This window comes from Vipera ursinii, assembly GCF_947247035.1.
Source record: "Vipera ursinii genome assembly, chromosome: 1".
Taxonomy (NCBI): Eukaryota; Metazoa; Chordata; class Lepidosauria; order Squamata; family Viperidae; genus Vipera; species Vipera ursinii.
In genome coordinates, this window is record NC_139512.1 from 73,982,762 (window position 1) to 73,999,021 (window position 16,260).

At 39.6% G+C, this 16,260-nt stretch overlaps 1 protein-coding gene across 1 annotated transcript in view; it reads left to right on the forward strand.

Moving 5' to 3' along the window:
* C1QTNF4 (C1q and TNF related 4) overlaps window positions 1–14,812 on the forward strand; it is a 21,005-nt gene extending 6,193 nt beyond the window's left edge. The window contains exon 2 of the mRNA XM_083349040.1: window positions 13,444–14,812. Coding sequence (XP_083205166.1) covers window positions 13,446–14,567 — 1,122 coding nt within the window. The 5' untranslated portion in view covers window positions 13,444–13,445 and the 3' untranslated portion in view covers window positions 14,568–14,812. The remainder of the gene's footprint in view (window positions 1–13,443) is intronic.
* The last annotated feature ends 1,448 nt before the right edge of the window (window positions 14,813–16,260 follow it).

The window sequence follows — 16,260 nt, forward strand, 5'->3', positions numbered from 1 at the left end:
AGTTAGCCTACCAATACTGCATTTGGCCAAGTTATTAATCACTGCCTTGGTAAGAATGGGCTACTTACTAGGGAGTTGCAATTACAGAGTGAATATGGAAGGTCCACATCAGCACAGACTTTACTCATACCCACTCTCATGTTTGGACCTGTTTCCTCTTTCTTCTGGATTTCCTGAAAAATTCCAGAGTTCATCAGATTCCCAGCAGAAATTAAGCTCAGATTGCTCTGTGATATGAATAAGAAAGATATTGCTATCTAAAAGCTTGATCTTGTGCCTTGTTCTATAGCAGCCTATCCAAATAATGAAGAAATGACTGGGAATATCCTCCCTCCCCCCCCATCATACCTTTTTTTCCTTCACTTAGGAGGCACTTGAAAGGACCACAGAGGTTGGTGAACTAAAGACAATGATCCAGCTTTCTCATTCCTGCACTATGTCCATTGTAATTCCTGGCCAGCGTAGCCAAGGATCCTTCTGTAGCACAACCTTATCCCATTGGGGGTCAGGATGCAAGCCCTAGAGCAGAATCAGAGGAATCAATGAGTAAGACAAGTAAAACTCTTCCTATTAACACAATAGGATGCTGGGTGGGATCTTGAAATGCCAACATTGCCACATTAGAGTCTGAGATTTACTTAATTAGTTTAGCTTTCCACGTACAAATACAGTATTCAGACTGTTGAACACTTTTTTTTTCCTTTTTTACACTCAGCCATGTAAAATATACTACTAAGAAATGCCCCAGGCCTACTGATGTATGTATGTTCTCAAGCCTGTTCCAACATTTTACTGTCACTGTGTAAGTTAATCCCCTTTGCTCTAATGAGTAACGAACAAGAAAGAAAATTCTTGCTGTGTCAGATCAAAGGGTTGAGGCTTCCAGTAGGAATAACTCAGCCAGGAAAAGGAAATGATCACAATATTAAAGCATCTGACAGATTGTGTGTGTATGTGTGTGAGAGGGAGAGAGGGAGAGAGGGAGAAATTTTTCACCTTCATCATTGTATTACACATATCCACGCATACATCTTAACACAACTGACACCTTAACACCACTGACAGCCTCAAGCCCTTGGGAAATGTGAAAACACCTTTTTCAGGTCACAACTGTTGATTAGGTTTCAACAGGCAAAGAGAGAATAGATGCTGACTACAGGAAAATTGCTGATTGAGCTTGGCATCCATGCAGCCTGGGCCAGCATTCCTAAATGGAAAGGAAGAGTTACAATCCAGATAGTAAGAATGATAGAGAAACACATGGAGGTTTGTATGTTTGGTCTAGTGCAGGGGTAGGCAACCTCGGCTCTTTTATGACTCATGGACTTCAACTCCCAGAATTCCTGAGTCAGCATAGCTGACTGAGGAATTCTGGGAGTTGAAGTACATGAGTCATAAAAGAGCCGAGGTTGCCTACGACTGATGGACTTCAACTCCCAGAATTCCTGAGTCAGCATAGCTGACTCAGGAATTCTGGGAGTTGAAGTCCATGAGTCATAAAAGAGCTGAGGTTGCCTACCCCTGGTCTAGTGGTTAAGACACCAGGCTAGAAAGCAGGAGGTTGTGAATTCTAGTCCTACCTTAGCCATGAAACCCAGCTGGGTGACATTGGGTTAGACATTCTGTCTCTCAGCCAAACTCATCTTGAAATTATGCTTGGAAATGGCCTTTTTGGATTTTGCACTGCTGTTTCCTGGGAGAGAAACATAAATCCATGTATTAATGAGAGTAACAAATGAAAATATATTAATGAAAATCAGTTTTTGAAAAGGATTGTCAGAACATCAGTATGAAAGTGTATATTGTTTTCCTTTAAGTTCTCAAACTGATAAATAAATTGAACATGCTGCATTTAAGTTTCCCAAAATTAAAATCGGGGGGGGGGATGAAATGGATTGATTTATTTATCAACTTTATAAAGGCTATTGCTGCTACAAAATCATCAGAAGGACAATGCAGATAAGGATGAATCACTAATTATTTATTTTTACTCTTATAGAAAAAGAAACTGGTCTGTAAGTCAAATAATTTTATATATTTTGCATCTCTGGATTGAATCTTTTGCTAATCTGACCTCAACGATCTTGTGGAGTTCACACCTTAATTCCTAAATATATTCTTCTAAATAATATAGAAGAGCTAGTACAGTAAGTGTATCTGTCAAGGGCAATGGATTTGTACTACTAAGACTCAGATTCAGATCTGAAATTTTCCAAAAGCATAAATCTATTTGAGAAAGGACATTTCATGGAGCTGACTTATTGTTACAGTCTGGTTATTTGGCATGAATTAAGTAAGAAATATACAGTAAAGTAACTAGACTGGCGCTACTCTTGAACTGATAAATGTTAATTCATATGAAGGGGTAGTTTGATTTTTTTCTAACTGGAAGATTACTAAGGAAGTGTGCTGATTGACTACAGCATGAAGTTGAGAAGGTTCAATGGAGATTTGGAGAAAGAGGGAGTATTGGATGACAGAGAGAAGCTGCTGAAGGAAATTCTTTGATCTAGAAAGCAAGTAATTTATCTTTAGTCTGACGGTTGATCAAAAGGCGTAGGAGGAATGTCATTAGAGCAGGAGAAATTTTGTGGCAGTGTGCTGGTTTCAACAGGACCTGTAAAGTCATTTAAATATGAAAACCTCTGAATTTTGTGTCCTCAACCAAACAAGACTTCATGGCAATTAGCTGAGTATTGTGCCTTATTGTGTGATAATAATAATAATAATAATAATAATAATAATAATAATAATAATAATAATAATAATAATAATAATAATAAGAAGAAGAAGAAGAAGAAGTAGTAATAGTAGTAGTAGTAGTAGTAGTTGGAAGGGACCTTGGAGGTCATCTAGTCCAACCCCCCACTCAGGCAGGAAACCCTATACCATTTCAGGCAAATAGCTGTTCCACTGGTTAATTGTTCTAACTGTCAAGAAGCTTCTCCTTAGTTCTAGGTTGCTTCTCTCCTTGACTAGTTTCCATCCGTTGCTTCTTGTCCTGCTTTCAGGTGCTTTGGAGAATAGCTTGACTCCCTCTTCTTTCTGGCAGTCCCTGAGATATTGGAACACTGCTATCATGTCACCCCTCACCCTTCTCTTCATTAAACTACACATGCCCAATTCCAGCAACCGTTCCCTATATGTTTTAGCCTCCAGTCCCCCAATCATCTTTGTTGCCCTTCTCTGTACCCTTTCTAGAGTCTCGACATCTTTTTTACTTCGTGGTGACCAAAACTGGATGCAGTATTCCAGGTGTGGCCTTACCAAGGCATTGTAAAGTGGTATTAGTACTTCATGTGATCTTGATTCTATCCCTCTGTTAATGCAGCCTAGCACTGTGTTGGCTTTTTTGGCACCTGCAGCACACTGCTGGCTCATATTTAAGTGATTGTCTACTAGGACTCTGAGATCCCTCTCACAGTTACTACTATTGAGCAAGGTACCACCTATACTGTACCTGTGCATTTGATTTTTCCTGTTTTTTATTATATGAGAAAGCAAAGAGAACAGTATTCTATTGAAAGATATAGAATCCTAAGCAGTGCACAGAGGCCACCAAATTATTTACCAAACACTCAGAGGAAACAATGCTATAGTGCAAATCCAGGAAAATAAGCCCTTTAAATTAAATTACATAGACTAGTTTTCACGTGGTACATTTTGGGTACTGAAATCCACATACCCTTGAAATACAGCATCTGGGGAAAGATGTGGGAACAGCAAAGGTAGAAAGAATTGACAATCTGTATCTCACTCTTAATACAGGTAGTCCTTGCCTTACAATCATAATTGAGTCCAACGTTTCTGTTGCTAAGTGAGACATTTGTTAAGTGAGTTTTGCCCCATTTTACGACCTTTCTTGCCACAGTTGTTAAGTGAATCATTCCAGTTGCTAAGTTAGTAACACTGTTGTTAAGTGAGTCTAGCGTCCCCTTGCTTGTCAGAAGATCACAAAAAGAAGATCACATGACCCCAGGACACTGCAGCCCACAATAAATAGGAGTCAGTTGCTTAAGCATCTGAATTTTGATCCCCACCCAACATGGGGATGTTGCAGCGGTCAGAAGCGGGGGGGGGGAGTCGTAAGTCACTGTTTTCAGTGCTGTTGTAACTTTGAACAGTCACTAAATGAACTGCTATAAGTTGAGGACTGTCTGTACCTCATCTAATGAAAAATCTCCACCTCAACTACATTTCATTATTTTAAAAAAATAGCCACAAAATCTCAAACTATACCAACTTGACCCTGAATGGTCTTATCAGTTCTGAGAGTGTTTGGAGAAAACAGATTTGCAAGCATCAAATTTTACATCTATTCAGAGGATTCGGCCAGGCCTAGTGGTGACTGTGAGTAGGCTAGGCCCGGCGGACTGATGAGATCACTGCCCTAGTTTTCATCCCTTATGCTAAACATCTGCACCTCTTGGCAGAAAAAACTTTGCACGCATGCACAAACACACAAGCATCCTCCTCTGTGTTATTCACTAAGCAACCATTCAATCTGGATACACTCATAACAGCATTTAGAATTCTATAAAAAGCTGTTATTGAACAGAAAAGGCCTTCCGGCTTAGACTGTCAGTCCAATTATGAGGCTAGCATTTTTGTAACTGTGCCCACTGACCTTCTGGGCAAAGAAACAAGACATTAATGGTGACCCTTTATAGTGCTGTGACAAACAACAGTGACCTGCAATCAAATCTTGGAAAATGGAATGCAATAGCATTTCATTTTTCTTCTCTTCTGTTTTCTGCCCTTTACCAACCAAGGGAGTCTACAGAGTAGATTAAAAAAACCAAAACAAGATGGCGACCAAAATTGTATAATTGAAGCTTTGTATATTCTTCATGTCTATTTCGGACACCCCTGCTACTCACCTTGCTCTTCATTTCACAACCTCTCCTGCTGTGTACTCGGTCTTTGCTGACCTACTTCATGGGGAAGTCTGCCCTGGGTTGTCTCTCACCCCAATTAAGTCTGTTAATATCTCCCTGTGTTGTTTGAGCTACATACAGTACAAGCTTGCATTTGAATATTTGAGATAGCGATTAGTAACAATAATTGGTCTTGTGGATATTATTTAAGTTGTCCAAAAATCTTCTCCAGAATTTTCCTATATAGAATTGTCTGGAATTGTAGAAGCCTACAGGATGAGAGGGAATTGTCCAAATACTAGCAAAATGTCTCTTTATATACATGCTCTAAAATCCTGAAAACATCCAGAGTAAAGAGAGAGTTTTATTTTATTTCGATTTCTTTAGAATTCTCATGAGAGAGAGAGAAGTCATTCCTTTGCCAGCATTAGCATTTCCCATCAGTTAAATAATGTTCTGGGAGACCTAAAGGTCCTCTGGTACCAGAAGGAACAGCTGAGAATTTCTGCCCTGATTAAGCACTGAAAAAATGTTTAATATGAAGAGAGGGTCTCTCTGGGGCCAGAAAGCTGTTCAGCAACTGCTGAAATAATTGTATCAAATGTACAAAAAACGCTGAAGCGAAAGCATTAGGCTTTCTTCAAACTACTTATAGAGGATTTGCTCATTCAACTGTAGCATATTAACCTTGAGATCCCATGTGGTACCTTATTATCAGGCATAAATGATATGAATTACTCCTGCTTTGGGACTTTTCAGCAAAGGTAAACAAAGCATTGTCCTGTGCTGTTACATAGATTAGTGACATATGGTCAGGGCTTTTTTTCTCATAGAACGCTCAGAACGGAGTTCCGGCACCTTTTTTGGATGGAACCTGGTAGGGTAGGCAAGGCGGGTTGTATGACATGTGTGAGTTCCGCACCTTTTTCTTTTACAAAAAAAGCACCGCATATGGTCATCGGCTTCCGATAATCAGACCACAAAACATAAACTGTCATGGGAGGGTTCTTTGCTTTCCAGTGAGTGGACACAACACGGTCAGTGGTGGGATTCAGCCGGTTTGCACCACTTTGGCAGAACTGGTAGCTAATTTTTTGTTGCCCAGGCCCAGAATGGACTTCTGGAAGCGGCATCCATCCAGAGAACCGGTTGTTCACATATTTGAATCCCACTACTGAACACAGTGTAGTATGTCTGCTCACAATGCTTTATTGCAGCACGCACATTCCCCATCAATAGTCTATTGCTCTGGGTGTAGTCCACACTTCTAGGACTTTGCAAGGTGATGCTGCCATGTAACTATGTCTTTAATACTCAGGCTGTTAATACTCAGTCAAACAAAAGTCTCAAAGAAGCATACAGCATTTGCCTTTTCTCCAGAAGTTCTTGCACTAGTTGGGATGGGGTGCTGTTTCAGCATTTCCGTTTTCTAGTTGCTGCTGAGCTCCAGTGCAAGATCCAGGCTTCAGGCAGGACTCCCAGTAATAGCACTTAGACCTCTATACTGCTTCACAGTGCTTTGCAGCACTCTCTTAAGAGGTTTACAGAGTCAGCACGTTGCCCCTAACAATCTGGGCCCTCATTTTACTGACCTCGGAAGGAGGAAAGCTGAGTCAACCTTGAGCCAGTGAGACTTGGCAGAGTCAGCCTGCAATGCTCCTGTCAATGCTGCAAACATTGACATGTTTTTGCACTGACAATATAAGAGACAGCCTTTTGTTTAAACTGCTTCACTTTGAATCTTGAAGGGAGGGAATTTTCTAAGGACTATTTTGAGAAGATTAGAAAGCCCACATACAGAATGGGAGGAGAGACCTCGTATGTAAAACTAATTGGATAATGTGATTTATGACGTGTAGATAAGGGTGAGGATTGTGTGTGTGTTATGATGGGTTTGGGGGGGAGGAGATTTCAGATTCTGGCATCCCTCCATGAGTGCCGATGTTTCGTTTCATTGCTAAGACTTTTTATATAAATAATATGCCTGCAATTTGTTTGATTTGTCTCATTCACCGGAACCATGACATCTGCATTCTAACCCCTGCACCACCATGACAAGATATGCTTCTCACTGTAGCTTGCGATCTTGCCAGTTGAGTAATATTCCTCTTGCCTGCTTATAGTAGCTGCCAACCTCCAGATGCTGCCTCCGCTTCCCCGTCTTTGTGCCATTTGCTGTCACCTTTACTGCTACAGTCTTAACATTTGCTTTGCAAACTAAAAACCTGGGTGGATGTCAGTGCATCCCTGAAAACACCAAAGTGAGGCTAAACTAGCCCGGCAGCTGGAACATTGCCATGGATGCTTGTGACTAAACAAAAATAAGAATGGGAAGCGGAGGGATGGGAAGGGTTATCCATGACTGCAGCAACTCTTCAGAAATGCTGACAGTGATCCCAACTTCCCTCCCTCACACATAATACGTTAATTAATCTTCAAGGTGCGACAAGAGAGTTTATATTGTGCATATGGTGGAAACAGTCAGTGGATAAAACTACAGTTGTTGTTGTTAGTTGCGACGTCATGTTCGACCCATCGCGATCCCATGGACAATGTTCCTCCAGGTCTTCCTGTCCTCTACCAACTTCTGGTGTCCATTTAAGGTCACTCCTACTGCTTCAGTTACTCCATCCAGCCACCTCATTCTCTGTCGTCCCCTTCTTTTTTTAAAAAAATATATATTAGTTTTTATAGGGTTGGGAAAGGAATGGTAGGGTGGGGATTAGGGTTGGGGTACAAGGGAGGTTGGGGTGAGGGTTGAGGTTTCCCTCATTAACATTCAATATTTGGCAAACAGCATATTGTCTGGGTAGATACATATAAATGAGAGTAATAAAACTAATGATTGATAACAATAGTAAGTATAGTAAATTATCATAAACAATGTTGTTTTCAATCCATAGTATTTTTCTTGCTAAGATAATGTCAAAATTACGTATCACATTCCTTTCTCTCTAATTTGTTTTTCTAGCCATTGATAAAATTTATTCCAAGTTCTATAGTAAACTGAATGCTCTTTCTCTTTAATCTCTAAGGTTAGTCTATCCATTTCTGCACAATCAAATATTTTCTTAATTAATATTTCTTCTGTTGGTAAGTTTTCATTTTTCCAATATTGGGCAAATACAATTCTCGCTGCCGTTAGTACATGTAATATTAAATATCTGCTCTCCTTATCATAGTTGGGACCTATCATTCCTAACAAAAACAATTATGGTCTAAATTCTATTTGTTTTTTAATCATCTTCTCCAACCATAAGTGTATCTTAAGCCAAAACCTTTTAGTTTTAGGACATGTCCACCAAATATGATAATAAGTACCTGGTCTTTGATTACATTTCCAACAAACATTTGAAGCATTTTTAAACATTTTCGCTAATCTCACTGGTGTCATGTGCCATCTATAAAACATTTTATACAAATTTTCTTTATATGATACAGCTTTAGTTAATCTAATATTTCTGTCCCATAGTTTTTCCCATTCTTCAAACTCTATAGTATGTCCAAAGTTTTTTGCCCATGTTATCATTGTTTCTTTGACTTGTTCTTCTTCCATCTTTAAATTAAGCAGAAATCTGTAGTTTTTAAATCAGCTTTTCATATGTTTTTAACAATATAAGGTTGAGTTCTGTCTGTTCTTTATAGAGTCCCATTGTTTTCATGTCTTTTTCATATCTTCTTTGGATTTCTAGGTATGGCCACCATGGTAGGTCAATACCTTGTTGTTGTAGATTTCAATCTTCCTTCATTATCCAGTAAGTCTTTATAAGTTACAAGTTTATCATAGTTAATTAAGTTTGGGTAAGCAAGGGCTTCCATTGTTGAAAGCCATTCAGGTATCTTAATATAATTTTTTTTCTTTTATTTTTTCCCATTCTAAAAGAAGTGCATTTCTTATGGTGTGGTTCTGGAAATATCTATGCACTTTATTCTTCCCATACCACAGAAAGGCATGCCAGCCAATCTGCAGGTCATGCCCCTCTAGGTATAGTAGTCTTTTATCTCTAAGTGTTATCCATTCTTTAATCCATCTTAAAATAGCTGCTTGTTAATATAATATAACAAATAAATACATGACATTGGGTTTCAAGAAAGTCTTGCCATCACCATCTCTGAATGCACAAAAAACCCTCAGCCAAATGAACTATTAGAGATTTTTCAAAAGGAAGAAGATAGTTGAAAGAAAATGATTGCTATTCATAAAATAGGAATTCATCTAAGTTTTGCTGAGGTAAATAACATTTTTCAAATCACTTCTAATTCCATTACACATGAGTTGGTTGAACCCAAATGTATTCTCTAATCCAGTATTAATATCTAACGTGGAAAAAAATGACCTTTTTCCTTTACATTATGCTTTTGTCAAGTAGATCTCATATATTTTATTTATTAATTTCAATTATAGCTTGCTCTTTCATGCAGTGATTCCAAAGTGTGGGAAACCTGTTATTTCAATATTTCCAAGTGTAATTCATTTGCTCTGCAAAAGAAAACAAGGATTGCCCTAAAACTGCCAACAGAGGTGTGATCTATAGAGTTCCCCAACATTTCCAGCTTGGCAGTCCAGAAGGAAAGGAAGGAGCAAGGAAATGTGCATTCATGCAGTCCCCACGCACGCACATGCAAACAGGCGCATGCACGACAGCGGCACTAGCGTGCATGCACATGCACAAACAGGCTGCTGGCACCCATGCAAACAGGCTGCTGGCACCCATGCTCATGCACAAATGAGATGCTGATGCCTGTGCACATGCGCAAACAGGCTTCTGGCACACCCATTCATGCACAAATGGGAACACTAGCACTTGTGCAGCGGCGCTACTGTGAGGGGGAGCTTGCCAGCTATTCCCACGGCCCGGTGGCCAATAGGCCACGGCCCGGGACTGTGCCGCGGACCATAGGTTGGGGACCTCTGATCTACAGCACTGTTTCTCAACCTGGGCAGCTTTAAGATATGTAAATGTCAATTCCCAATTATGCTACTTGGGGAATTCTGGGAGCTGAAGTCTACACCAAGGTGGAGAAACGTTGGTCTAAAGAACATGTTTACAAATGAAAAGCACTTAAACAAGATTTCCATTGCTAAATGTCTATGGAGATTCTCAGTCATCCAGGTCATGGTTGTCCCAAAGGTGCTTTTTCAAGAGGCAAGTGGACTTTCTTGTTTTTCTTTGAAGTAGTTTTGCTTCTCATCCAAGAAGCCTCTTCAGCTCTGAGTGGATGGAGGGGAAACATCTTCAAAGAAAAACAAAGTCCAGTCGCCTCTTGAAAAAGCACCTTTGGGACAAGATCTCCATCACCACCCCTATCCTGCTGTTGCAATAGTCCTTTCCAACCTATAACTAGGCTAAAAGACCAGAAATGTGCAAGATATCTTTTCCAAGGCACAGTCATAGGAAGAGTGAGAAGATGGATAAAGCACACTCACACACACACACCCCACACTCACACTCACACACTCACACACACTGCTAAGCTTGTAAGCCGCCCTGAGTCTTCGGAGAAGGGCGGGATATAAATGGAATTAAAATAAAAAATAAAATAAAAAGAGTGGAGTCTTTATTTCATTTTTTCTTGGATTCAGTTATGAGCTTTATCATGGCTTGTTAAAAGAGTACTGCAAAGTTAACATTCTTCAATCAAAAACCTTCATTCTGCCTAATAATAATAATAATAATAATAATAATAATAATAATAATAATAATAATAATAATAATAATAATAATAATAATTTTATTTGTATACCGCCCTTCTCCCGAAGGACTCAGGGCGGTGAACAGAGCAATACATGTTAAAAGACAAGAATACAAAAATTAAAAGAGATTAAACAAGATGCCCAAAAACTATAACAATAAGTTAAAATACATAAAAAGCAATAAAATCCAACCCCATCACCCATCAGGCCAGGCTGGCTTGTTCAAACAGGTAGGTCTTTAGATCGCGCCGGAAGGTGTGAAGGTCGGGTGACATCCGGAGCTCAACCGGAAGATGGTTCCATAAATCCGGCACGCCCACAGAGATTTATGATTGGAGTAGCCCCCAAAAGTAGTTTGGATAGTGGAATGAACCAATAAGAATAGAGATTTTTTCCTTTTTTTTCTTCCTTTATCATGCTCCCGTTTCCCTGAGATTGAGACTAGAAATGTGTGGTAGGAATCAGGCTGCACTGGTTTCCCTTAAGAAAACCTCTGGCTCTGGAATTTCTCTTGAATCTCTTGGAGAGCATTGTCCTTTGGTGAACCATCATATACAGGATTTATCAAAGATATACTGTCACCCTCCAGTGTACATCTTCCAAAGAAACTGAACCCTGAGTAAGTAGTATTTCCTCTGAATTTCTCTCTGCTTAGATGTAGGATGAGTGCATATGGCAGTAGCATGTCGGCAATACCAAGTTGCCACTGAAGACATTCTTTGGCTCTGAAGAAAGGAGTCCTCTGAATCTGTAGACTGTTGATGTCAATAGACCAGCTTTGAAGTGACAGGGAGTGTTGTGACTCAGGGCCAGCCTGTGGGTCCGGCAGCCGGCTCAGATGTATCGGATGACTCAGATGAGGGGGAGGAGGGAGACGAACTGGCTGATGATGGCTTGGAGGCTTGGCAGAGCTCCCAGCCGGGGCCCTCTTCTCAGCTGCGTGAGCCCGATAGTGCGGAGGATGATGACCCACAGCTGGCCCTGTTCAAGGACGCCCGACGCAGGAGGCAGTCGAGCAGGACCAAGCAGAGAAAGGCTGCGGGTCTCCTCGGGAGGAGGCAGAGGGAGGCCACGCCCTGAACTCTAAATAAAAGGAGTGTTTGGGGAAGGGCTGGTGGCTGAAAGCAACCCTTCCGTTTGAGGATTCAAGTTCCAGTGTTTTTGTTTCTTGTTCTGTTAATTGAGTAATAAATCTTGGCAGACACTTTTCAGCCTTGGACGCTCTCCAGTCTCTACTGTTTGAACAGGGGTTTGCCTTATTGCAAGGCCGGTAGTTGGCTGGTTCAGAACAGGGAGAGACAGAGATGGCAGACGAGAGAACCCAGCCTCCAGGCCTTCTGACTGAGTGATGTTTTAATGAGCGTGAAAGAAGGACAGTGTACAGAACTTCATGTCTTTGCAATGACTGACAGGCTTTTTCTCAGATTGAAAGTGACCACGAATCATGTTTCGGCCTCTTGTCATTAGAATCTTAAATACTGGAGCAGGAGAAATGCATTAGATGTTATCTTTTCTTAGATCTAACCAGCGGAATTTACTACAGTCACAAAGTTTTGATCTAATACTTTAACAACCTATTTTGTTTTATGATAGGAATATTTTTCCCTTTGTATTCTTACAGACAAACCCAAACACACACAAGCCATTTTTCAGATTTCTCGATTCATCCTTATTATTGTTGGCAATGAGATGTGTCACTTAGGCCCACTTGGTGGGAATTGGGAAGAGGCAGAAAGTGGCAATTTCAGTTCTGCATTCTTCTTTAATCTAGTGAATGTAATAGGACAAAGAATCAGCATCTGAATATTCAAGTTTTGTGACCAGCTGAACTCAACAGCTTTTGCCTAGCCAGCTAAATGAAATGAAATGAAATAATTATAATACACAGCCCTTAATAATTTCTGAAAACTGAAAGAAGATTACAGTGGTAAATTAGACAGGGAAAAAAGAATTAAGAATGTTTTAAAAACTGAACTACGTATAAGACTCAACTGGGTTACTCCAGCAACAGTATTTTGATACAAAATTAGTATTCAAAACATTTGTCTGGAGACATCCTGTCAATGCTAAGTACAAACCTAATTTCTTCCCAAATTAAGTCTATCTAAATGCATTTCAGTGAGGACAAAGGTATAGCTATAGTATGCTTCTGCAGATTAACAGGTATTTCTTCAGGTTTGAGATTTAATAGCGACATCATATATTCAGACATACTCTTTGATAATGTCTTTTGCATGTTTACTAAGTATTATATCCTATTGCATTTTCAGTGTAAAATACTTCTTTCTATTATGCTTCCAGTGAAGAGCTGGTATCAGTGTCAAGGTTCCAACTGATGATCCCAACATAGTAAGCACAGCTGAGACATTCCAATCTCTAATGCAAAACTTTATTGAGCACACTATATCGGCACTGATGAATAGAAAACCAGGTCTGGCTAAATTGGTGCCAGAACAGTAAATTAAAAGAATAGAAACTCTCCTTTCCCCTGATAGCGCAAGTCATATATTCCCCAATTAAACATCAGACAATTGTTATGAGACAATCCTTACTTCATAAATAATATGAATGACCTTGATTCCCAGACTTCACAGCTCACAACCTGCAAATGCACATTCCATTCATCCCCCCCCTTCCCCCCTGGATCTGTAGGCAAACCAAGAAACAGAAATGGCTGAAACATCATAAGGTTTCTTTGAAGCTTGACAATCAGATCTAGCAGTGTCTGGATTTCAAATATCATCTATTGGCTACACAAAAGTAGGTGGAACTTTAAGGCTCCTCTCAGATCGAAAAGCAGTTTTTGAATACATTGGTTAAATTGTCTCTCCCCCCCCCCTTTTCTTTTTTTTCCTTTTTTTTCTTTTTTAGATATGATGACCCAGCGGAAAGATCAAATTTCCTTTGGCCTTCTCTTCCATTTGGTCTGCTCCTTTGGGTATGGCTTCCCTGCTGATTCTGGGACTGAATTCCGGTCTGCCTTCTCTGTCGCTAGGACCAGCAGCATGGAAGGAAGCACTGAGATGGTGATCACCTTTGATAAGGTCTATGTAAACATAGGGGATGACTTTGACCCCAAAGCTGGACTATTTCGATGTCGTATCCCTGGAGCCTACTATTTCTCCTTCACTGTTGGAAAGTACCCCAAGAAAAATTTGTCTGTCATGCTAATGAGAAACAAGAATGAAGTGCAGGCAATTGTATATGATGAACATCACCGTAAAGAGCGAAAAGTGGCTAGCCAAAGTGCCATGCTGCAATTGGACTATGGTGATACTGTGTGGCTACGTTTACACGGGGATCCAAAGTATGCCCTGTATAGCAATGTGGGCCCCTATACAACTTTCAATGGGTACCTGATTTATCCAGACACCTCTAGCTACTTTCACAATAGAGTAGGATCTCCAGAACTAGGCAAAGAACCTTCTCAAACTCCCTCTCATGTCATTCAGCAGCTGTCCATCAACCAAAACCAAGTCTCAGAAAGACTCCTGCTTTCCGATGAACCAGCAAGACCACAGGACCCTCGCTCTGCCTTTTCAGCCGCCCGTTCTGAAAGCCTCCTAGGATCGGATGAAAAGCAAACCCAGCATGAGCCCATCACATTTGACACTGAGTTTGTAAACATTGGGAGTGACTTCAATTTTTCAACTGGCATCTTCACATGTCGTGTTTCAGGCGCCTACTATTTTTCCTTTACCATTGGTAAAATGCCTTTCAAAACAATGTCAGTAAAGCTGATGAAGAACCACAATGAAGTTCAGGCCATGATCTATGATGACAACCACTCCAAAAGGCGTGAGATGCAGAGCCAGAGCATTATGCTTCCTCTTCAGTCTGGTGACATTGTCTGGCTCTACAGTCACCAGCACGATGGCTATGGTGCTTACAGCAATCATGGCAAATACATAACCTTCACTGGCTTCCTTGTCTATCCAGAGACCAAGACAAAACCCTCTTCAAATTCCAACATTTCTCCAGGGTCAAATCTCTAAATGCGCATACGCAACATAAGAGGCATAAGAGTAATCCTGATGCAGCAGACTCTTGTGCAGGTCCTGGACAAATATCACTCTTCATAGGAGAAGATACAAGCATGCTATTATATGTCCAGTGTATTCCTTATGGACACGTTCCTTGTGTTTTCTGCCTGCAGAGCCATTGTGATTTCTCTCATTCATCCCTAGAATGACATTCACAACTTGGTGTGTTTTGTTCATCATTACTATTAGACACAAGACTAAAGCATGAGACAATTTGGGGAATAAAAGAATAGGGGTGGGGGGGAATAAATGAGATATGCAAATAAAGAATTTTTTTTAAATGCTGAAAAGGTTTATACAGTAAAAGGCTCCCTCTGCGGAACGTTTGAGAATTGATTACATTCTGTTCAACTGTTGGCAAGCATCACAAGAGAGGGACAGATATAATAGAACACCAAATAAAGTCTGAAACTAAAAGGAATGTGTGTATTTGTACATTTGATGTCGCAATATTCAAACCTTTCCATTCATGAAAAAGGATCCCAAGCTTTAAATGTGTGGTATGTTTATAGTGTATCTCCAATAATTGAAAAATCATTTGATGTTTGATAAATTAAAAAGTACTGGATATTTTAAAAAAATTGCGTACTGTCAAATCCTTGACAAAATGATCACAGGGAATCGAATTTTTATCAACGAAGCTATTCATCATTTAGTATTAAAAGGAAATATTACCTTATAGGCTTATTTAAGTCTTCTCCATCTAATGCAGAAATACATCAGACCCAAAACATTTTTTAAAAAAAATCCAAGAAATATCTCTTAACCAGATCAGTGATTAAAACTGATTCCACCTGGTAAATCAACTATGGATATTTTTAACGGATTGATCTATCAGTTAAAATACTCACTTGTGTGTTGGCATGTTGGATTATTACAAAAGCAGCCCAACAGAGAATTATATGCCTCAAAAGGAAATTATATACACATTTTATATGAGGGTTTACAATGGCCAAAGTGCAACAGCTGTAACAAATAAAAAGATACGTTTGTTGAGTTCTTCTCTGGTACATTCCTTGGTGACTATATTAAAAAAAACACCTAAAAGATAAGTTGTTTAAGGATTTAGTTGCTAGAGCATTTCTATATTTTATTTTGCCCACAAAGAAGTTGTTTTTGGGGGAAAGGGTAGAACTGGAGACTCCAGGCATAACCATCTGTTCCAACCAGTTATCTATTTCACTAATGAGCAATCAAGTTAAGATGACAATATAAAATATTTCTTAGGATCATACAGTCATGACCTTGTAAATTTGTATTTTAAAATATCACATAGCCTTCAGAGTGTCCAGTTTCCAGGGCGAACATATGTAATGTCCTCACCTCATTTACTATATATGTAAAACTTGTTATTAATCATGAACAAATAAGATATTTAGCATTTTAAATTGCCTGATGAAACACCGCCAGCAGCCCAACTCTTTCTTTGAAATGTTCTGGATGCTCTCTGTTCCCTCTTTATGCAGATCCTGTGTTTGTAATTGTAAAGTTTTCGGCCAGTGCAACAATGTAACAGAAAGACAGTGAAAGAAATGTTGTGGCTTGAGCACTTAAAATTAAAATTCTTAAAATTACCCTGCTAAATAGATCATTACTCTTATCATGACAAGATCTTCCTTTTGCATCTGCTTTCTTATCATTTATG